At 29.2% G+C, this 25799-nt stretch overlaps 2 protein-coding genes across 2 annotated transcripts; one reads left to right on the top strand and one right to left on the bottom strand.

Moving 5' to 3' along the window:
• Window positions 1-73: 73 nt before the first annotated feature.
• Window positions 74-5411, bottom strand: ASPP (Ankyrin-repeat, SH3-domain, and Proline-rich-region containing Protein). Its single transcript, XM_075728837.1, has 9 exons — window positions 4756-5411; window positions 3568-3770; window positions 2963-3439; window positions 1884-2857; window positions 1219-1789; window positions 987-1120; window positions 758-924; window positions 471-670; window positions 74-384 (listed from the first exon to the last, which is right to left on the bottom strand). The coding sequence occupies exons 1-9, from the start codon at window positions 5273-5275 to the stop codon at window positions 328-330; spliced, it is 3303 nt and encodes a 1100-aa protein (XP_075584952.1). The 5' UTR covers window positions 5276-5411; the 3' UTR covers window positions 74-327.
• Window positions 5412-21121: 15710 nt separating this feature from the next.
• On the top strand, window positions 21122-25645 carry LOC124498815 (protein FAM135A). The gene is made up of 6 exons (XM_075728836.1): window positions 21122-21421; window positions 21492-24479; window positions 24537-24764; window positions 24824-24978; window positions 25039-25266; window positions 25323-25645. Exons 1-6 carry the CDS (start codon window positions 21345-21347, stop codon window positions 25526-25528), a joined length of 3882 nt encoding a protein of 1293 aa, XP_075584951.1. The 5' UTR covers window positions 21122-21344; the 3' UTR covers window positions 25529-25645.
• The last annotated feature ends 154 nt before the right edge of the window (window positions 25646-25799 follow it).

Raw genomic sequence — 25799 nt, 5'->3', positions numbered from 1 at the left:
ATATAGTTGAATTTTAGTTTTTTTCTCCGTTAACAGATAGCAGCGCGTATACAAAAATCAAAAATACCGTTAATTTAAAATCAATTAAATGAATTGATTGAAAACTGAATTATAAATTCAATGATCAGTTCTTTATTTTAGAGTTCAATGAAAACAAAATAAAAAAAAAGCATTAAGATAAAAAAAAGATGGTCCAACCATCCAATGAAACATCAGCAAGCCGATTATTACCATCATTAAAATAGAAATTCAAAATTCACAAAAGTATTCGGATCACAGCTCATTGTTAAATAATAATGTTATCGTCGTCGTCGTTGGCTTCGTAAATCAATTCGATGCTGTTGATTTGAATGACAAATCTTTTGGCTTAATACGAGCGAAAAGCTGTTATTACAATGAAAAAAAATGACGAAAAAAGATTAAAAATTTTTCAATTTGACGAAAATGAAATATAAAAAAAATACACCTACGCCAATTAGATTTCTTGGAACATAGCCTTCATTGTTTCCGATTTTGGACCACCACCATTCTTTTTCATTTTCATCACCTTTACGTAGCACTTTAATAATATCGCCTTCTTTGAAGCTTAATTCATCTTCATTTTGTGCATCATAATCATATAAAGCATATACGATGCCATTATTGATGAGACCCAATTTTTCTTGAATACCTAAAATGGGTAAATCATGCAGAGAGAGAAAAAAAATGAATCAGATTAACATTAACATTAAAATGAGGAGAAACAATATCCAATTACCATAAAGATATTGTGAACATCCATCAAATCCTTCATCTTCTTCTTCACATTTTTCAGCTGCCGTTTCTAGATCGGAAAATGTTGTAGCAAAAATACAAGCACCCGATTTGACAAGAAATTTAATCATTGTTAAATTATTACAGGAAGCAGCACAATGTAACGGAGTCCTGATGAACGAGAAAAAAATGATGGCCATTAAAATAATCTACATTGATATATGACAATTTACCATCCATCCGAATCTTGAACATTAACATCACAACCAATTTCCACTAGAAATTTAACAATGTCAAAATGTCCAGCACATGTCGCATTATGTAATGCAGTGATACCTTCATCGTTCGATGAACTTGGATTTGGCACCTATATATATTCATGAAATAAATATTGATTGATTAATTCAATGATCAATGGTTCATTCATCATCATGATGTACATCTGGGCTAGAAATTTTTACTTACTTGAATGGCAGTTTTTTTAACGAGTTCAAGTTCACCTTCCAATGAGGCATCCAATAAAAGAGCTAAAGGATCGAAACTAACACGTCGTTGTCGTCGTAAACACATCATTCTTTGTTGAACATCTTCTTTTTTTAGGCCTCCTTTCATCCGTTTAATATAGCCAGAATCTTTGATCATTTCTTCTGGATTGTTTGACAATTTTTTACCATTATTATTATTATTATTATTATTCACAGCATCATCTTGTTCGTTTTTGTTGTTAACAATGGTACATTTATCAGTAGTATCGTGGCTATTATCATTACCATGAATAATGTTGTCAACATAATTCACAGAAAATTCATCTTTATCATTATGTATCGATGAGGATTTTTCCAATTCTTTTTCCATTTCATTCATATTGTATACTGGTCTTCTTTTCATCATTTTTTCCCATGATTCTTTACATGAAAGATTGTTCAATTTATTAACAATCTCAACTACGCTGTTTGAACGTTGTTGTTGTTGTTGCAGTGCCTCTTTTTCTTCATTACAATCATTCTCTGGAAAGGAATTCACTTGAATTTCATTTCTATCGAATAAAAATAAAAGAGCAAATGGAATTGAATTGAAATAAACAAAAATTTAATGAATTTTCGAGAGAATACAAATAATAAGTGCCTTACTTGTTAGTGGCAATGTTACAAACAGACTCATCATTTTCAACGGCAGTGTTGTTGTACATTGATTCAATGAGATCCTTATTATCGGTGGTAGTTGCAATTGGTTTCACTGGAACTGATGGTTTAGTGGCTATTGTTATGTAATTTTTTTGCTGCTGTTGATTTGATTCTTTACTATTTACTGGAAACTGGATACTATTACCGTGATGGCTATTTCCGTGACGATAATTAGAGTTTGAATTTGGCATAAAACGATGTGGAAATAAATTTTTTTGCATTTCAACATTATTATTATTATTATTATTAGAAGTTGCCGATTCTGTAGTTCGATTAGATAATTTATCATTATTATTTGTCGTGTTTGTTGTGGCCATCATATTATTATTATTATGGAATTTAATGTCCATAAAATTCGATTTTTCATCATGATGACGATGATTAGGTGATGAATTATAGGAATTATTATTATATGTATTCAATGATGAACTAATCCTATCGGATGATCCACTACTACCAGATGGTGATGGCCTTTCTTCAAGACTATCATGATTATTATCATTTTTCATCATCATCATCATCATCTTCATCGACATGCCAACATTCGAAACATCATCATCATCATCATCTTCATCATCATTAATTAAAAGTGAAATATCACCATTTTTTAATCGATCACAATCGATTACATTATTATTGTTACTAATCGTTGTTGTAAGCTCATTTTTTTCATTTTCTTTTTTTAATTGATGCTGTTGTGGTTGTTGTTGTTGTTGATGATGATTTTTAGTGATAAACATTTCGAAATTATTACCAATTTGATTGGAATTAAATTTTGTACCATAAGGTAATGTCTGATATTTTGTTGATGGATGATCATTTTGTAATTGTATTCTTATTTGATGATTGGATTTCTGCTGTTGTTGTTGTTGTTGCTGATGCTGTTGTTGTCGAAATAAATAGTTCGAATCAGCAGAGTACTATAGCGAAAAAAAAAAAATTTTTAATTTGAAAATAAAAATTAAAAGTTATATAAATTATTATTATCATGAACATTAAAAAAAAATTGTCAACAAAACACTTACATCCACTTTCAATCGTTGTAATGGTTCAACGGTAGCAACATTATTATTACCACCATTACCGTTACAGCTATTATTATTATTATTCAGATTTGTACGATTCATTTGAAATGTGGCAGCCATTAATTTGTTATTATTATTATTATTCATTGATGGAACAAATTGCTGTCCCATGGCAATATTACTTGTCATCATCATTGTCGATGATGATGATGATGATGATGATGTTTGGCCATTTTCTTTACGATTATTATCGTCTAATGGATCATTTTCCATTTCATCTTGTTCATGTTCATGTTCATGTTGTTGTTGTTGTTGTAATAATTTCAATTTTTGATTAATAATTTTTTTACGCATCAATCTAGCTTGTAATTCATGTATACGTTGATCAATTTGTATCATATCGGTTTTACGTTTTTGTAAAAAATTCTTTTTCTGCATTAATTCTTCATCATTCTGTTTGAATATTCTAGTCTTGAACTGGAATGAATAAATAAATAAATAAACAAACAAACAAACAAACAAAATGTGTGTTTATTTGATTAATATAACATAATCCAAAATAAATTGAATATATATAAAGTTGAATGATGTGAATAAATATTTACCAAAAGTTCTTGTTTTAAATTCTCTAATTCCATTGAATTTTTGTTGCCATATGTAACACCGACACCAGTACCACCACCAACATGATGATGATTTTTGTTGATATCATCCAATTGTTTAGTCAATGTATCAATTTTATTCAATGCAACGGATAATTCACGTTCTTTTTCTTTGAATAATAATTTCAATGTTTCCAATTCAGAACCTGTGTGTGTGTGTGTGTGTGTTAGCAATGAAAAAAAAGAAACATTTTTTTTTATTCTTTACTTGAAGTTTCAAAAAAAACCAAAAAAAAAAAAATTCATTTCAATTCGATTCCGGTAAATATTCTCTACTATTCGGTAAATTTTTTCTTCCAAATTTTTTTTCCTATTCAAATTAGAATGCTATAAATACATTATTATTAACTAGGAAAAAAAAATCATTGGAATTTTTCACTCATTCATTAAATCAGTGAAATTGTATGGAAAATAATTAATTAAAGATCATTATTTGCATAATACTCATCTATTTTTTCTCTCATATATAAAATGCAACTCAATTTTTTTTTTGCTGATAAGACCTACGAATCATTCTTTTTTTTCATTAAGAATTTCTTTATTCATCTAATCATTTTTTTCTGGTGATTATTATGCTGTTGGAAATAAACCACACACACACACACACACACACACACATATACACACAGGAAATGGCATCTAGCGGTTTTTTTTATCTCTATACTTTAGTAGTAGGTCTATAAATATTAAGAAAATTACCATACGATATGGACGGATACGTTCATGAGTTCAGCAACGAAGCAGAAACACAGAGAGACAGAGACAGATATATTAGCATTTTTTTCTCGTTGCATATGAAATTATTAGATTTGATGTTGATATATGAATAAAATTTTTTTTTTTTGGGCCAAAAGAGTCTATCTCATTCTAGTTTTAGCATCATTCATTTCGTGACTTATTCATTCATTCATTCACAATTGACGACCTCAAAAAAAAAAACTAATCATGAGTGAATATTAACGAATGAATTGATTAGGCAAACGAAACAAAACAAAACAAAAAATTTATATGCGATTTACCCAATTTTATTCATTCATTTCAATTCAACGAGAGAGAAAGAGTGAATGAAAAATGGAAAAGGAAGATTTTTTTTTTGTTTGTTTGATTCATTTCAAGAATAATAATACTTACAAACATTCGAATTTTCGTAACGTTGTTTTTGAATTTGTCCTTTTAATAAACGTAATTTTCTTAATTTATTTTCCTGTATAGTAATCTTTTCAGTGAACATGGCTAAATGATGATTATAATCATTTGTTATTGATATCGGATATTTTTGTTGTTGTTGTTGTTGTTGATATTGATTATGCTGATACTGCTGCTGCTGCTGTTGTTGTTGTTGTTGATGATGATTATTGTGATAAGATGTTTGTCTTTGTATATCCAATTGTTGTTGTAATTGATTTTGATGTTCCGTAGTCATCATCATCATCATCGATTGTGGTTTCATAGTCGTCGTCGTCGTCATCATCATCATTTTCATTTGAGGTGAATGTATATGTTGTTTCTGTTGCTGTTGACGATTATGTAATTCTTGTTGTTGTAGCTGTAGATGTAGCTGCTGCTGCTGCTGCTGTTTCGGTAATTGATACGTAAAGCTCATTTTCGAAATGGATTTTGATATGTTTCGTGTTCCGTGTAAAAGTTTCATTAATAAAAAAAAAAAAAATTTCTATTTGAAAAAAAATACTACCACTGTGGCTGTATATGATGAACGTGTATTTTTATTATTATTATTATTATATAACGTAGAAATGTAATGTATACCATTAGTGTGATAGTGTGTGTGTGTGCAGAGTGAAAATTGAGGAAATATATTAAGCAAATATAATAATGATGATGATTATGATGATGATAGAATGCTGCAATGGCAAAAAGAGAAAAAAAAATCTTTACGACGATCCTGTTGTTGTTGTTGTTGTTGTCGTTGTTGTTGTTGCTGCTGCTGATGCAGTTTGTCGAATTTCAAGCCAAGTACTTTTTTGGATTCTTATTTTTTTATTTTTTTGGTTTCGGTCTTGACTTTTCATCATCATCATCATCGTCATATATTCTAATCCATTTTGGCATTAATGGCGTGTATTTTTTTTTATTCTCACTATTTGCTATAACCGATTCAGTTTATGGCCATTTTATCTTCAATTTCCACATAAAGTCAACATTTTTTTTTTTTGACAAACGATAGAAATGATGATGATGATGATGATGAAAATCAGGAATCAAACTAAGAAATGGTGGTGGTGTTGGTGGTGGTGGTTATGTGGATAATGATAAATAACGTTACATGAAGAAGAAAAAAAATTGTCAACAGCAATGATGATGGCACTGATGATCACTGAACGATATTTGATGGCCAACCAACAACAACTATAATACAATGAGAGAAACAAAAAAAAACAAACATTATTACAACGAAACAAACAATCGTTTTTTTTTTTTGGATACCTATTACTAAAAATATAGAAAAGAAAATGGACAACAACAACAACAACAACAGACAATAATAATAATAATAATAAAAAGACAAATAAAATTAGTATCAAAAAAAAAATGTAGGTAACAAACAACATGGAAAATGGTTTTTTTTCTTCTTCTGTTATGGTGTATGGTAATATATCAAATGCAATTAGTCAACAAGGTATATACAAAACATACAATGCAATGTTATATACCACCACCACCACAACAACAACAACAACAACACAACCATAATAATCAGACATAAAATGTATAGCAAAAACTCTTCTACAATAGTCACTCCTCGCCCCCCTCGCAAAAAAAACCTGGATATGGATCGAAAAAAAATAGTACTATTGATGAAATATTACAAAGAATTTGTTTAGGAATCATCATCATCAAATGGAATCACATGGCATGGAACACAAATCGAAATCGCTTGGGACAATTTTTTTTCCTCATTGGAACTACAACAACAACAACAATAAACTTTTTCACTCACAATTCTTCATCATCGTTTTTCTATGGCTTATCGTATTGAAGAAGAAGAACAGAAAAAAAAATTTCAACATAATAACCAAAGCTTTGCCTTTAACTATTTTTATTTAAACGTTTTCAAAATGAAATGAAAGGTGAAAAGGAAACAGATGAAAATCATCAACCGGAACTGCATAAATACCTTTTTCACTCTCTCGCTACACACACACCTGATACGGTACGATAAAACCGTAATACAAAGAGAAAAAAAACTGACTGATAAAGTATGGTTACAAGCTTGAATTTTTTTTTTTTTTTTTTTGGTTGCTGTTGCTATTATTGTGCAAGAGGTAATAATTATAAATGTGGTTTCGCCCAAAAAAAAAAAAAAAATATTAACCCATATAACGTGTACCCTCTTCCCTCTCTCTCTCTCTCTCTCTCTCTCTCTCTCTCTCTCTCTCTCTCTCATAGGTGTATAATGATTGCAAAGTTTTTTATGATGTTGTTGTTTTTCACTATATCACAAACCAGGAAAAAAAGTTTTTCACTTTTTGTTGTTGTTGTTGTTGTTGTTATAAACCAGCAACAACAACAACAACAACAAAAAATAACAATTTTCTGGTTTCAACTCTAATGGTTCATTAGAAACTTTACGGGTTTTTTTTCAATGTAAAAAAAATTAAGTCAATGCAAAAAAAAATCAGCAGTGATTTGAATGATTTTATTTTTCTCCAAAAAAAAAAAAAAAAAAAAAAACAGAATATCATTATAATCACACACACACACACACAGAATTCAATGTTTGAACATCAGAAAAAATGATGAAGAAGAATGTTTACCATAATAATATCGAAAAATGGTAGAAAGTGTTGAACAGAGAAAAAAAATCATTAATTTTTTTTCACGAAAAAAAAACCAAAAGTGAACCAAAAAAAAAAAAAATATTCTGCTTCCTTCTTTAACGACATTATCATCATCATCATCATCATCATCACATTGACAACATGGAAAATTTTTTTATTTTATTTAATATATCAATAACAATAACGACGGACGAACGAACGAAAAATCAATCAATTTTCAATCTCGTACCCACACACACACAGAGATTCCCGATATGAAAAAAATAATAACATTATTAATAATAATAAAAAAAACGATAGATTAAACCTCAGTGTGTGTGTGTGTGCGTGTAGTAAAGTAGAGGCCAATGATGTATAATAATTTTCACATTATAATTCAGCAGTAGCAGCAGCAGCATTTTATTCAGTTTCATTCAGAATTTCAAAGAAAAAATTTTTGACAAACTTTAACTCACTTGTTTATATGTGTGTGTATGATATCGTTATAATATCAATGAGCAAAAACAGCAGCAAAAAAAAAAAAAAAACAAGAGAGAGTGAATGAACAATGAGTCGAGAAACAAAAAAAAAAAACTTGTCAATTTATTAAATTGAAATATTGCCTGATAATGAAATATAGTGAATGAGAATGATACAGACAGATAGATAGTGTTTTATTATGAAGTCTTGACTGATCCATCATTCATTCATTCATTCATAGCAATATGAACCATGTGTGCCAACATGATATAGATATATGACAAGATTGGTATAAAAACAATGATAATAATGTTATGACATCGATACAAATACATACACATGCACATAAAACATGTGACATTGTGTACTGGATCGAATGGATTGATTTTTTTTCCATTCTCTTGTTTTTTTTTTTTTGAACTTGTATATTGTATATATAGAAATGAAAAAAAAAAAAAATTTCTTTTTGATTCATTTGACATTACTATTAATCCAAGATTATTATTATTATTATTATCAATATTGATTATATTTGATGGCTGAATTGATTTTTTTTCTTGTTTTTGTTTCTGAATTTCATGTCTGATATGGTGTGCGCTATGCTGTACACTGTATCTTGGGAAAAAGAAAATTAATCCACAAATGAAAATGAAAATGACCAGAATTTTTTTGTTTTGTTTTGTTTTGTTTTTTGGTATTCGAAATATTCCAAAATTCATTTTTGTAACCAGAAATGGAAATATGAAATGTTATTAAAATTGACATTTTAATAACTTTTCATCATCATCATCATCATCATCGTCATGTTGCCATAATTAAACATACACACACACAGAGAGAGAGACCGACTGGCAGTCAGACAGAGGAAATTTGTTTATTATTAATAACAATTTTCTTTTTTTTTATGGAATTCCATCACATTTTCCAATATTAATGGCTATATGATGATGATGATGGCTTTCAATGTTATAATATTGTATCATACATTGATAAAAAAAAATGTGATATATCCCACCAACAAACACACAAACACACACACACACACACAGAGATCATATAAGTGGTACTTTCATATTTTTCTTTGCTATATTTATTCAAATAAAGTTCGTGTTTGAGACTATGTGTGTGGTAGTCCCACCAATAAACCATGAATGAATGAATGATAATGATGATGATGGCAAGGTTGACAAACAATGACAATGATGAACAAATAATTTACACCCACACACACACACACACATGTGTGCACACAAAAATATTCAAAATGCAAATAATCATAATGTCATCATCATCATCATCATCATCATTTTTTTTATCTGATGATGGCAATTATTTGGAAAAAAAATAATAATAATTGTATCCAGGGTTGTGGTGGTGAAAAATGTAAAAAAAAATTTCATTTCATTCAATTCATTAATTTACTCTAAATTAGAAATATTCAAATTTCAATTTCAATGTGAAACAATTTGTTTCAAATCAAGAAAAAAAAACCAAATAAAAAAAAATACAGATACCCGTATGGAGAAAGAAAAACATCAAGCCAATTGCCATTGGCTGTGTGCGTCTCAAATTAAAAAAAAAAAAAAAACGCAAGTCACACATTTTCTCTGGTCTGCGTTATCAACACATCATTAGTTATTATTTTTTTTTAGCCCCACAAAGGCCAAAACATTTGGAGAAGAAAAAAAAAATAACCAGAAAGAAAAAAATAAACACACCATACACACACACACACATCTTAAAATCAATGGATCGTGGCTGTTTGAAGAAGAATGTGGGTGAATTATGTGAAAGATTGAAAATCAAGACGCCAAAAAAAAAAAAAAAAACACACACACACACAACACAAACAGTGGCACACTTAACATTTTAATTAAAAAAAAAAATCCTATTTAAGAAAATAATGTCCGTTTGTTTGTGCTTAGAATAAATAGCAAAATGCCAATTGAATCATGGAAACAAAAAAGACATACGCACACATAAATACATTTCGAATACAGAATTTCAGAATTTTTTTTTTTCGTTTTGTTTCTCACTCAATTCTCACTGTCTTCAATGCATTTCTTGAGTATTTAGTCAAGTCATTTGATTTTATTCTATCTTATCATCATCTGCTGCTGCTGATGATGATGATGATGATGATCTTAGAATTTCAGAAGAATTTGCAATTCGAGTATACCAATTTTTTTTTCTCTCTATTCAACTACTAGAATGTAATGCACATATTATATTCTCTGTTTCGTTGAATTCTTTTTTTTTATCCAGAAACAGAAAACATACACACAAACACAAACAGACAATTATTTATAAACGCACGTTTTTCACTTTCGTCTTTTTTTTGTGTTTTGTTAAGCATTTTAATAAAAAAAATAGTAACGAAAAGATATCCGTTATTCGGCATTTATTTAGCAACAACAACAACAACAACAACAATCATCAAAAGCATTTTTTTTTTATTTACAAAGTGAAAGTAAATTTACTTGGATAGTGGTTCCAATGGAACAGAAATGGACATTTACCAAAAAAAAAAAAAAAGAAAGAACCAGGACGAGAAAAAAAATGCAAGATCCAAGTGAGCGTAAATTAATCTCAATAAACACACACACACACATACACATGCAAAGAGATAGACACAAACAAAAGCTAAAAATCGGATTGCATAGATTTTTGCAGAGCTCCATATGTGTAACAACAACAACAACAACGAAAAAAAAAGGATCCTAATGGAGCCAAAAAAAGTGACCACAGCAGCAGCAGCAGCAGTAGCAACCACAGCAACAACAACAACAACAATCCACAACGGAACCAAACAAAATCAAGTGGTTTTATTATGGTGTGATGATGATGATGATTTTGATCTCTGTGTGGTCAAAACAAAACCAAACAAAAAAAAAACCAATGGTCCGTGTTAACCGATTTTTTTTCGCTACTGTCGAAATATCGATTGTTTTGATGTTGTTTTTTTTTGTTCCACAACCATTTACGATTTGATTATCTATAAAAGGACAAAAAAAATTGAATCAAAAACTTTAAAGTTTTCTTCTTCTTTTTTTATTTGGATTCAAATTTTTTTTTTCTTTTGAAAAAAATGAATCCAAATGTGGATCTGAATGTGTGATGAATGAACTGGCTGGCTGGCTGGCTGTGTTTACGGAAAGCATCCATCGATGAATTCTTTCCGGGAGAAAAAGATTAAACTGATTTTATCGTTGAAAGAAGAAAAAAATAAAATAAAATAAACTTTTATTTCCCATCACACACACACACAAAAAAAAACTTTTTCACTCTATCAATGTGAAAAAAAAGAATTTTACTTTATTACATCAACATTTGGTGACAAAAACACACGTAATAAAAATAAAAATTCTTATTACATTGACAGCAGCATACAACACTTTTTTATTCTCGAAAAAAAAAATAAACATTCAACCATAGACATTTGCAGAATTTGCGAATGGGTTGTTGACGAGCAAACTAAAAAGAAAAAAAAATCGATAATATGCAAAATAAGAATCATATAATATAGTCGTCAAACTGTCATATACCTAAAGAATTTTTTTTTTTTTTTTTTGATATCGTCAATCTTTTCACAGAATCCAAATAAAATCACATTCAATGCATACACGTATATCAAGTGAAACCAAATGTGTGAATTTGACATTACCCAAAAAAATTCTCTAGAAGTATTCCAATTGTTTTTTTTTATGGAACATAAACAGAAAAAAAACCAAAAAAATTGTAATCCAAATAATAAATCAAATGAAAATTCTAATCATTTGACATAGAAATGTCGATGACATCAAACTATAATCGAATTATCATCATCATCATCATTAACCTTTCAAAATGTGAAATAACAAACAAAAAAAATCTTATTATCACTAGCAACAACGTCTTAACAATTTGGTCCAGAGTGTGTGGCCAATTATAATGATAATAATAACTTTCAGATGTTAATGTTGTGTGTGTGTGTGTCTTAAATTATTTTCAAGCTCAAATAGATTCTTCTCACTACATTTATATTATTTATATATGGTTAAATTTTGGTTGTTTGGGTTTAGATTTAATCGAAATGAAAAAAAAATTTCAGCCTTTTTTTTGCATAATTTGTATTAGTATTTTTTGTTTGTTTGTTTGGTTCAACAAACATTATCATCATCACGTAAGTGTTTATTGGAGCAATAACAACAGAAACGACAAAAATTTGTAGGAAATAAATAAATGGCCATTTAACACATTATTCATTGAATGAAGCAAAAAAAATAAAAAAAAAATTTCCTTTTCGGTAAACAACCGGAGAAAAAGTGATGAATATATATATATGAATTTACGAATGAATGAATAAAATGGCAATTGTCACCCAACAAAAAAAAAAGAAAAAGAAAATGATCATCATCATTATGATGATGATGATGATGATAATGTCAATTACGGTCATAGGTCGCACAAAGTAAACGTATGCAAAAAAAATTCATTATTCTAATAGAAAATACACACAACTCACATCTCATCAATCATTCAATGGATTTTTCACCCAAAAGAAAATCATCATTGATGATAAACAAATATTCAGTCACACCAACACCAACACCGACAACAACAACAACAAAAAAAACGGAATAAAGAATCATTCTGATAATGAATTCTTTCATGTCCACATGTCAGTGATGTTTGTGTGTACGTTTAAATGGTTCCTATTTCCTTTACATCCATCATCATCATAATCATTATTATTATAATAAATACCAAAGTTAAAGTCATGTTGAACCGGAAACAAGCAAGAAAAAAAATAAATAAATAAACAAACAAACAAACAATTTATCATTATTCAAATAGACAACTAGACAAAAAAAAAATGTTTCATTTTGTAGACATACAAAATTTGAATGACAATTTTTCATTCTGTGAATATATGAAAAATTCTCCATACAAAACAAAAGACTGATACAAATTCTGATAAGTTGACAACTTGAATATGATGGACATAGAAACAGAGAGAGAAATCGTACAAGATCGATACATATTTTTTTTCGTTTTTTGTTCTTCATATCAATAAGAATCTTGTGTATATGACATAGTACATACAATAAAGAAATGAAAAAGGCCAAAATCTAACAAAACAAAACACAAACACACACATTGAACTCGAACTGAATCCAAAAAATTTAAATTTGAATAATGGACTGGTTCGTTTGTTCGATAAGAGTTTTTTTTTCTAACGCATTACAAAATACCAATGTCTTATTTGAGTTTAGGAATTTTTCTTTTTTTGCCGATTGATTCTACATCAAATAATAATGGAGAGATTGAATCGTGGATATAAATTCCGGTAAAACCATTTCCATATATATACACACACACATACACACGGTTTTTGTTCTTCAAAACCAATTCTCTATGGGTAATGTGATATTGAGACCAAGAGAAGAAGAAAAAAATTGAAATTCTAAACAAAAAAGCAGAAAGTATTTCCTATAGGCATATAGAATAGAAATATATTAAAAAAAAGATTCAATGAAAAACAACAAAAAACGTAAGACAATGGTTTCACTATTTTTTTTTTTGCAATAATGGTTTGCAGGTTTATTATTATTATTCAAAATCTTTTACAAATTCACGAAAAAAAATTTTTTTTTTCGTTTCCTTTCCTTGCAAAAACATTCTAAAATTTTTTTTTCTTCTTTGTTCACAAATTTAAATAATAAAAAAAACCTGGCTATAGATATCATCTGGTAAAATGTGTATGTGTGTGTGTGTGTGTGTGCGTATGTGAATGAAATAATAATAATAAAAAAATAAATAACGGAAAGAAAAAAAAGTCAAGAAATCAAATCGTTAGATTTTTTTTTATTCTTATTCTGTTCATTCTTATTCAATGATTGTTTACCTAAACGTCAGCCAAAGAATTTTATGCAAACACACATATACACACAATGGAAAGAATTTGAATCGTAACTTTAATCATCATCATCATCATCATTTGTACAAATAGGGCAATATACACTATATATACTCATTGGGTATGATTTTTTTATGAATTTTTCTACCCACTACACAGTTACTTTAGTCAATATAAAGGATTGAGAATTTATTTTTTTTTCATATTTATGAAAAAATGAAAGATGATCACCACAGTATAGGACAGACACTGATTTGGAATTTTTCACAAAAATTCATCAAAAAATTATTTAAAACCTGCACATGCAAAAAAAAACATGATAATCTTCATCAACATAACAATAAGTGGTGAATGAATAATTTAACAACAAAGAGAGAAAAAAAAAGAATTACCTGATTTTTTATCCAAGAAAAAAAACATTCAAAAGTTATGGAAAAAAGGCTTATGAGTTTCGTGTGTGTATGAGGATGATGAAAGATGAATAATAATAAAAAAATATGGAATTTTCTTTGGAAAAGCCGGATTTTTTTTAAAGAAGAAAAAAAAATCAATCAGAAATTCAAACAAGGAAATGAATGTGTGGATTCACTGAACAACAACAACAAAAAAAAAGAACAAACACGATTTTATGACAAGGAAATCCGATTGGGATTTAATGATGAAAATGTTTTTTTATATGGTGATAATGATCATAAAAAAAATAAATAAATAAACCAGATCCAAGATTTTGGGTTCGTCGTTGTCGTTATAGTCGCGATGGATTCGATTGGATCATCAAATAGCAACCAGACAGTTTTTTTTTACACACACACACACACACTAATGATGTCATGATGATAGTTGTTGGATGTGATTAATAACTGATTGTGTATTGGTTTGGTGTGGTTTCCATCAAACAACAATTTAAAAACCAATGAAAAAAAAAACACTAATTATTTTTACGTTGAATAAATCTTGATCGATTGATTTGATTAATCAGAATGAATTGTTGTTGTAGTTGTTGTTGAATCACAGATAAACACGAAAAAAAAACAAATTTCTATTGGAACACAATTTAAAAAATGGTGAAATATGATCCACGATTTGGAAATGGAGAAAAAAAACCATTCAATTTTGTTGGATCATTTTATTTTTGATGACGATGATGATGATGCTCAAACATATATATTATAAATACCATCGATGTGATGTTTTTTGAGACAGAAAGAAAAAACATCACATCACATCGAAACACACTCAAACATGAAATAAGAATATAAAAAAAAAATAAACGGCCAAAAAAAAAGAGAAAAATACTCGAAACACAAACACTCGATGATCAAGTCCCGCGCGCGAATAGGTCGCGAAATATTTTCCACACACACACACACACACAGACACAAACACTATCACATTGTTGCTGTTGGTGGCTCACATTCGTCGGTCGCCATGATGATAGTTGTTGTTGTTGTTGTTTTTGAATCTTTTCGAAAACGAATGAAAAAAAAACTAGATTCGAGACCGACCACACTTTTCTCTTTTTTACCAATGGTTAATAATGATGATGGTGGTGGTTGTTTGCTATTTGTTGTTTTTGCTATTTGTTGTTGTTGTTGTTGTTGTTGTTGAAGTTTGTCGTAGCCGTAGAAACGGACAACACCGAATAGGCCATCACACGAAGATGATCACTAAATAATTTTCTATATCTATCTTCTGCTACCTACTTCAATCATCCACATTATTATTATTATCAACGATAGTACATCACAACAAAAGAATTCAATGTGATTTGAATGTTTTAGCAGCCGATGATGATCATCCGATTGAAGAAAAGCAACACGTATATTTTATGCGTGTATTTTAGTTTGAAACGAACACGTAAAACATGGTGGTGGTTGTGGTGGACACGCAAAAATTACAGCATTTTAGCAGATTGTGATTGTGAATGTTTTTTTTTTTTTTAGAAAAAAGTCCATGTGTCTTTTTATGCATGGACAACACAACACAACAGGGACAAACACTGCCACACAACACATCACGATCAAATAACAAATAAACGCGAATGACTCAACTTACGCAAAAAAAAAACTGGAAATACATTTGGATTTTGTTGTGTATTTCTTAATATCGGTGTATGTGTGTCTGTATTGCCGTAAATGCGCGCCATATGAAGCCATTTTATATGGTTTTCTCGTCAAATGGTGTGTGTGTGTGTTGAGTGTGTGCACCGTACACACACGCACAAAAATATAGTGTGCCTTTACAGAATTTTTTTTTTTTTTTTTCGTCATCGAACTTGTAGATTTTTTTTTTTGCTGTCATTTTTCTCCTTGGAACCCGATGAATATTTTGGCCAAATCTGAACCATCTAAGTAGCATATTTTTCATGGTGGTCATCTGTTTTCTCCATTAGATTTTTGTCACACACACACACCGAAAGACCGACTCGACTCGACACAGCTCAACCCATATTTGAATATTTACGGACGAAATTACTCGGGACTTGGGAAAATTATTTGGAACATTTTTTTTTCTTTTTTTTTTTTTTGGTAAAAATATTTCAAATTGTTATCGCACCATATGTGTGTGTGTGTGTGCCGTCATGAACCAAATAATCCAACGGTGTATACACACATGCACTATGAACAAAAAACAAAACAAAAAAATCATTATAAATCATTCACAAGCACAGGTAGTAGTATAGTAGGCACCACCGCGGACAATAACATTGAAAAAAAAAATTTTTGAAATTCAATTCTCATGATCAAATCGAAACGGACAAACAAACAAACAAACAAACAAAAGAAAAGAATACCTGAATACCCGATTTTTATAATTTTTGATCCTTATAGAGTTGACAATGTCGGTATATATAAATTTACCGTAAAGTAAATGGAAAAAAATGTCTTCTCTTCTCTTTTCATCTCTTGTTTGTTTGTTGTGAGTGTGTTGAATTCAATTTCATTTGTCATGTGTTTGTTGTGTTTGTGTGTGTGTGTTTTTTTAAACACATTGACACACAGGTAAAAATGGCGGGAATAACAATGGACAATAGGAGAAAAAAAAACACCTCTATATGAACAATATGGATGGCTTTGTAGCATCTTTTTTTTCGCATTTTTTTTGTATAGTGATGATGTCTTCAATCATTCATTTTATTTACCGGTTTAAATCATCATCATTTTATTATTTTTCTAGTGTGTAGGAAGATGTGTTAATATTTGATTAAGTTTTTTTTTCTTATTCTTTCTACTAAATTTCATTTATTCGGTCATTACCGTCTGAGGTCAGGTATATAAAAATATGTGATGATCAATGATTGAAATAGACGATGATGATGAAAAATGAGGGGCAGGGGTAAAAAAAAAACTTGAAATTCGAAACTACCGTAAAAATGATGACCTTTTTTATATATACATATAGCTTTATTATTATGCACTTGTTTGTCGAATATCTATCTCGTTAACCTAATTTTTTTTCTTTCTTTCTCTCTCTCTCTTTCGATTCAGGTTCAAAGTTTATTGATAATGATGATGAGGATGATGATGACCATTTTGGGCTCTATATTCTCTACAGATATCTTGACCATATAGATGTGAAAAAAAGAAGAAGAAGATTCATTCATTCAGTTCGATCATACACAATAATCGATCGGTATAAGAACAAGTTGGACAACAACAAAGTTGTACTAGTTTTTTTTCCTGGTTTTGTTGTTGTTGTTGTTGTCATAAATCTGGTTATATAACAAATGAGGAATCATCGAGAGAGAGAGAAAAATACAACAACAACAACAACCGATGATCATAATTCAATCAGATGATGATAAGAACTTTTTTTTTTGAACTAATAGAAAACAAAAATTCAAGTTCACATTTTCAAATTGAAAATGGTAATAATAAATAGATTTTGGATCGATATCTTTGAACAAATGAAACATGAACAATTTTTTTTTACAATCTTATTACATTTGATTGTATCTATGAAAAATATTGATTTCGATCTTGCCAATATAATTTATTGATTGTTGATCAAATGAAAAAAAAACCAAAATAAACAATATCGAGCACACATGTACGACTATTTTCACCTCAATAATAATGGTTGTCCAGTTATGTTTATGTTTATTATTAGAATTATTCCGGTGAGCCAAGTTTTCATATTTCATTTTCACAATTTTTTTTTCTTTTTACAAAAAAAAACCACAATGCCATCATGACCGAATAAATTGTACAGGGACGGAAAAAAAGAAGATGAATTCAACTGTGAAATTGAATGTGATACATTTATGGATTTTCATCACCATATTTGCCATAGTTTTACGATTATCGACTCTTCAAAGATGCCAGATTGAAAAAAATAATAATAAATTGGTCTTTGTGTGCCCAGGTAAATGATTATAAACAAAACAAAATAATAATAAAAAAAACAAGTTCAACCATCTCGAATAATCAGTGGAGAAAAACAAAAAAAAAATAGATAAATACTTGAATCACAGTCGAGGTAAGTACGAGGATTGTTGTTGTTGAAAACTTTTTTTTTCACAATTCAATGCCATAATGTTATTGATGAACAAAATGGACAATGACCAATAACAATAAAGAAAAAACTGACCACATCATCATCATCATCATCATTTCGGGCGATTGAAATACAAATTTATATGTGTGTAGTATTGAAAAATTCTAATTTCATGAACCCGAAAATCATGAAGAGAAACAAAAAAAAAAATCATTCGCTCCATTTAATTGTCATCATCATCATCATCATCATCATTGGGTTGCACAAGGAGACAATCTTTTTTTCTGGTTAAAGAATAAGAAAAAAAAATCAGCAGAACCACTTGCAAAAAACGGAATCTTTTGTTCATTTATTTTTTTCGTCTCTGTGTGTGTGTGTGTGTGTTTAGCTCGAAGCAAACCCGATTTTTTTCTGTTTGTTCCAAAATGAACTATTGGCTCATTATTATTAGTTTGGATTCTTCGTTATTATTTTTTTCCGTGTTCTCATTTTGGAAAAAAATGATGGAAGAAAAAAATCATCTGTTTTTCATTATTTTTATTGCCCACTGTTTGTTTGTTTGTTTGTTTTATTGCTTCAAATAATTTATATTTGTATACAACCAAAAAAAAAAAAAAAAAAATATATATAACAGTTCGAATTGACCGGATATCGACAACCTCACCTTAATTTTTACCTCTTCATTTTCTTCAATAAATTGCTTGATCAATAAATTATAAAAAGTACTGGTCAATAGTTTATCAAGGTTTTTTTTTTTTTTTTTAACAAATAAAAGTGATGATGATTTATGCAAGTAACCTCTGCACCGCTATATGCAATCATCATCATCATCATTATCATATAATAATTGTCTTTTAGGCCACATTGTATATGATGATCGATCGATTAAGAATTGTTGATGCTTAAAGCAAAAAAAAAAAAAAAAAAAACAAAAATGATCAAATTACACACGAGTAGGATGAAGTAAGATCAAGGCCAATTATTGGCCTAAAATCATCATCATCATCATCTATTTTTTTTTATCATCACAATAATCTCGAATGTGAAAGATTAATTAACTTGGATTAACTTGTTGTTGTTTCATATATTCTAAAATAAAAAACAAATTTCTTTACATTACAAAATTATTATCGTTATGATGATGATGATGATGGTGTTTTTTTTTTTTGGTTTAAGAAATATTAACCACCAACAATCATCATCATCATCATCATAATCAACATCAACATGACTATGCATAACTTACGGGAATTTTCTAATTTTTTTTCCTTTTTTGCTTCTACATTCATTTCAAAGTTTAGCATTAGCAGCAGCAGAAAAAGCACTCATAGCAAATAATAACCAAAAAAAAAAAAAAAAAACATCATCATCACCAGAAAATCAAAATCCCTTCATCCTCGAACATCACACACACACACACACATAGACGCATTGATTGAAAAAAAAAAATTTTTTTTGTATGATCAAAAATATTTTTTCCATCTGATCCACAATGACAGTGTGTGTGTGTGTGTGTGTGTGTTTATGTTTGGTTTTGTGACAACCGGTGATGGGATTATAATTTAGCTCGTTTTTTTTCACAGTGGCTACTAATAAATGATGATCATCATCATGATGATGATGATGATGATGAAGTTCGTTTATGTTTGAATTGCATAAATTTTAGTTTTTTTCAAATTCTTGATATATTCATAATCTTTTTTTGTTTTGTTTGTTTGTTTTTCTCTGTACACACACACACCAACGCACATACAGAGATGTTGAAACAAAATCAAGCCATCATCATATATTGTTATTATAGAATAAATTCTTGTTGTGATGGTGAATGAGGAATTTTTTCATTTTGTAATTTTTTTTTCTTCTATATTTGAAAACACACATATGAAAGCGGGGGAATCTTTTCGTCTCTTTATGATGATGATGATGAGATGGTCAGGCAAATAAAATGTCAATGTGATAAAATGTGTCCGAATTATTGGTTTTTTTTTCTCTCCAATCGTTTCCGCATTTTTTTCTACATCAAAAAAAAAAAAAAAAAAATCGCCAAATAATTTGCGAATAGCAGGTTTTCATCATCATCATCACTCGGGAAATTCCTCTGTGCAAATATTTTTTCTCTCTCTCTCCCTCTTTATTTCTCACTCATTTTTTTCGGGTAATTTGTTTTCAATTTGATTTGAATTCAATCCATTCATTTTTTCTTCGTATCAATAATCAATATGTCTCGTTTAAAAAAAAAAAAGATTTTTCGAATCAAAATTATGAATTCGACGTGTGCGTGTGTGTGCCGTGTCGAAATCACATTCGAATCGTACGCACTGGACTTTTTTCATTTACCTTTTTTCTAATCTCATCCATTATTGATTGATGTCAAAAATAAGAATAAATAAATAAAATAAAATGGTAGCCGAATATAATTTTTAATAGTCCATTTCATTTGATGATCATTCATGCTGAATGGCACATTTTTTTTCCATTTCGTTGTTGTTGTTGTTGTTATTATTGCTACTGTTGTAAATATTTAATTTTCCATTTTTTTTGGACAATTTGTCGTTGAATTAAAAATGAAAATCAAACAAGAATATAGAATCAAACTATAGAATCAGTACAGCTGGATTCCATGTTTTCTCTTTTATTCGTTAGTAAACAAGTTTTTTCAATGTTTGTTTAAATCTCATATATAGAATATCCATGGTTGATTTTTTTTTGTTTTTGTCGAAAAAAACAACAAATTCAAAATGTAGATTAAAGCGCCATCTTTCGTTTGAAATTCATATTGATCACGGAATCGAATATATCCAGATTCTTTACATTTTCATGCATCGAATTGGTTCAACGATTCTTTTCAGCGTGAGATATATTCTCTCTTTTTTTCATATTGATTCTGCGTTAAAATGAATCATAGCAAAAGAATTCATCATCACCACTAGGGTGATTCCCGTTTTTTTTTCATTGTATTTATTTATTCACCAGCTACTCTTGTCTCGGATTACCGATTCATTACAAGTGATTCGGATGTTTTTTTTTTAATTCAGTAAATTTGACAAATTTTCCTTGGAAAAAAGATGCCGGAATTGCAAGCCATCGTTGATTTCTCCATACAGATCAATAAATTTGTCAATATTGATCTTTTTCAACGAGGGTATCGTATCTTTTTTTTAATGTATTGAATTTGATTAATAATTTTCAATTTCTTTTTCAATACACCATAGATTCTATCAAATTCGTTTATCATTAAAATTACCCAATTGTAAATTGGTAAATAAAATTGAACTAAATCATCTGAATCGAACAAATCTAAACTATCTTCGTGCAACAAAAAGTGATTCATCATTTTCCAATTTCATACCTCACACTGAATTTCCTCATAATAATAATGACGAATCTAATGGTAATGTTGGAATATTATTACCATCATGTATAATCAATGGAATGGCTACATCGAAAACATTTCAAATTAATTATAAAAACGAAGAAATATTATTAAATGATACGGTATCATATCGTATGAATATCTGTTTAGATATAATGAATTGTATGGAACAAATGCAAAAAACAAATATCGAATTAAATGTTGAATTATGGTATTCAGATCAAGAATTTATACTCAACCAATATGATACAATGATCTGTGTATCTACAAGACAATTACGTATTCATTTTGATCTATGTCGTGGAATACATTATTCATTGCCTGTGATATTTGATTATTTCCATCTTTCAGCAGTAACCATTTCTTTACATGGTTGTCTTGTTCAATTGTGCCAACCATATATTTCATCATCATCATCATCATCATCGTCATCATCCCTATTGACATCAAAGAATACCAATTCATTCACATCGACAACATCAACAAATTGGTTATCAAGTTTATTGAAACAATCAACGGATGGAATGAATGGTAAAAAAATCGATAACAATCAATTCATGTTACAATTATGGCGTATTCAATTGGCACAATGGAAATTGGTATCGATAATGTCATTATCATTATTGAATCTTAAACGTGCACTGGATGAATATTATCGAATATTAACACCTTGGCATCAAGCAAAAATCAATTATGACCGATTGTTTGTAAAAGTTTCTCTTGACAATTTCAGTGAATTATCCGGTGATTGTTTTCGACAAATACAAAATCATCTCAATGATGTTCATAGTAATTTAAATGTAGAAAATGTTATGGAAGAATTATTTGCCAAAAAATTTCCTGAAAATAATTTCCATTCCTGTTTAACGGATGGATTGGAACGAAAAAAATTGGATGATATTATCGACACAATTGAACATGATGTTGCACATCTTTGTGGATTAACCATTGAACAATGGCAACGTTTCCTAATGCTTGTACAGAATTCTGAACGTATCAATCAACATTTGGCCAAATTACATCATTTTCAACGTATCAGACGTTTTTCTGAAGGTTTTTTCCTGATTGAACATCCACGAATGAATCTTAATGGCTCACTTTGCGATCAAAATTCAAATTTATTTCTAGAATTAAGTGATAATCTAAGGAAATCATCATATTTTATAAATCTACCACCATGTGATGTTGAATGTATACATTTGGATGGTGATTACAATACATTGCCAATAATATTTGAAGAAAAATTCCAATACACCAAACAATCAGAACCAATAGTGTTGGAAAATGGTGATCAAAAAAAATCCATCAAATCGGCTCAATCACCATCAAAATTATCATTATCATCATCAACCACAACATCATCATCTACATCGCCTAAATCAAATTCGATGAGATTTTCATTTTTTTCACGATTCAATAATTCAAATAATTCAATTCATAATAACAATAATAATGGTAAACCATCATCAACATCAGGAAGTAGTGGTGAAAAATGTTCAAATCAAAAAATACAGAAAAATTGTCATTCCAATATTAAAACCATGGAAATATTTGAATTATACAAATCAGAATTATTCACGAATGAAACACAAAACAATCAAATAGACTTGGAACAAATGAATCGAAAAATTAAATTGCTCAATTCATTTCTTACGAAGAAAAATAATATGATCAAAAATTATTCACAATTAAGTATGGATTTTCAAAATGATAAAATTTTCAAAAAGCCACTCACCAATTCACCATCATCATCGTCATCGCAAAATTCTAATTCGGAAATATCAAAACCATCTTCATTGACAATAGAATCATCGAATAATCATTCATGGCCAGAACTTTCACCCAAAACGATCATATCAGATGAGAAGGGAATGAAAAAAGCAAGCAATGATAGTAAGAAAAAACATCATAATCATCATCAAAATAAAGATTTGGAAAGTTCGACAAAAATTTTAGACATATTTCCTTGTGTTAATTATCAGAATTTTCCCGGTACAATGTATTTTCCAAAACCACCGAAAGAATTTGCTATGGAAGAAATGATTGATGAACCGGTGGCTCATGAAGTCTGTATGAAACCAATACCAACTGATCAACAAGAGAATAACATCGATGATGAACAATCAAATATGGAATCCACCAGTATCAATCCAAAAATTATAATCGAAGATGTTTTCAGTAATCAACTAAATCATCATTCAAAAATGAACAATTCATTATCATTCCAAGATCTTACGAAAATCAAAACAACAACATCAACAGCATCAACAACAAATGAATCTACAGTGGATGATAGCCTAGCTAAACAAATTGTCGATCTCAAAAATTCAAACAAAAATTTGTTAGAATCATCAAAAGATGATATCTATCTAAAATCAAACAATCTGAATCATACAAAATTTACATTCATGGAATTATTACAATCAGATCATTGTCTTATATGTTGTGGATCGATCGATGCGAAACGAGCGAATGATTCATGGCCATGTAAATGTATTCGTACGCCCATCAATTGTGTTGTAACGAAATCATCGTCATCAACCGCCACAGCAGATCATACATCGACTGAGCCAAGAAAAGATGATCAACCGAAATTATCGAAAAATAATAATGATGATGATAATCAAAAAACATCAATTACAACACCTCCACCATTCCGTCGTGTATCATTGTTCGATACGGAATTCATATCGTTTCTTGGTGAAAAGGAAACATTTCGTAACAGTATTGCTCATAAAGTTCAAGATCTAATGTTTTACAGTGATTTCTCTACACTTGCATCGCGCATACCATATTTTCAATGTGATGCTGATTTTAAATCATTCAAGTAAGTTATTTATTAATCAGTTTTGTTTCGATTGATTAACGTTCTTTTCAAATTTAGGGACCTGCATTTGATCGTTTGTGTACATGGATTAGATGGAAATAGTGCCGATTTACGATTAGTGAAAACTTATCTGGAAATAGGTTTACCAACAAATAATTTTGAATTTCTAATGTCACAACGAAATCAAGGCGAAACATTCGATAGTCTAGAAACGCTTACAGAACGTTTGATAAATGAAATTGAAAATTTTATATCAACGTTGAAATCAAAACCATCGAAAATTAGGTAATCAAACATTGATCCTGAATCGTATTACTATTTTTAATCACATTTAATACTAAAAGTTTTATCGGTCATTCATTGGGCAACATAATCATACGGGCAGCCATTTCAAGATCAGATTTTTTGAAACGATGGCGCAACAAGTTTCATACTTTTCTATCGCTTAGTGGTCCACATCTAGGTTTAGCATATAATCGAAGTGGACTTGTCAATATGGGTAAATCAAACCTAGATGGATATTTAATTCATGAAATTTAAAATTTTCTTAATTTAATAGGTCTATGGTTTATTCAGAAATTCAAGCGAGCACAATCTTTGAATCAACTTTCGATGAAAGATGCAACAGATATTAAACAAACATTTCTATATCGTTTAAGCAAAAAACCTGGAATAGAATTCTTTCGTAATATTCTACTATGTGGTTCTACACAGGATTATTATGTTCCAATTCATTCGGCACATATTGAACTATGTAATGCAGCCATCAATGATCAATCTGAATATGGTATGTATTAATAAACACCTGGAGATTTACATATTTAATATTGAATAAATATATAGGTATTGCATATCGTGAAATGACCGATAACATTATACAACGTTTTATGTCACGACCAGAATTGAATATCATACGTTATGATGTACATCATGCATTGAATAGTAATACAAATTCATTGATTGGTCGTGCCGCACATATTGCCGTACTTGATTCTGAATTGTTTATAGAAAAATTCATGATGGTAACCGGACTTGGATATTTTGTTTGAAATTTTTGATATGAATGATAAAAAGCCTTATTTATTGTTCGATTTTCATGATTTGAATGAATTAAATTTATGTTATTATGATTAAAAAAAAATAATAATAAAATTTTTTCAATCAAATTGATTATCGACTGTTGGTTTGCTGCTCTGTAAATTTGCATAATATAAACCAATTGAATTGATTATCCATATGGTCACCAAAATTACGTGATTGGAATTTTCTTGTTCCAATGATGAACAAGTTTTATAATTCATTTCAAACAAAACAAAAAAA

This window comes from Dermatophagoides farinae, chromosome 2 (genome assembly GCF_024713945.1).
Source record: "Dermatophagoides farinae isolate YC_2012a chromosome 2, ASM2471394v1, whole genome shotgun sequence".
Lineage (NCBI taxonomy): Eukaryota > Metazoa > Arthropoda > Arachnida > Sarcoptiformes > Pyroglyphidae > Dermatophagoides > Dermatophagoides farinae.
Note: the sequence above shows the minus strand (reverse complement) of the source record. Positions and strands in the feature narration are given on the sequence as shown.

Coding starts and splice junctions, on each gene's coding strand:
- ASPP (XM_075728837.1), bottom strand. CDS start 5,275: ATGAAACTTTTACACGGAACACGAAACATATCAAAATCCATTTCGAAA. Junction 925..986: donor GTTCAAGATTCGGATGGATG/GTAAATTGTCAT, acceptor CTCGTTCATCAG/GACTCCGTTACATTGTGCTG. Junction 671..757: donor ATGTTCACAATATCTTTATG/GTAATTGGATAT, acceptor TACCCATTTTAG/GTATTCAAGAAAAATTGGGT.
- LOC124498815 (XM_075728836.1), top strand. CDS start 21,345: ATGCCGGAATTGCAAGCCATCGTTGATTTCTCCATACAGATCAATAAA. Junction 24,979..25,038: donor AAGTGGACTTGTCAATATGG/GTAAATCAAACC, acceptor TTAATTTAATAG/GTCTATGGTTTATTCAGAAA. Junction 25,267..25,322: donor CAATGATCAATCTGAATATG/GTATGTATTAAT, acceptor ATAAATATATAG/GTATTGCATATCGTGAAATG.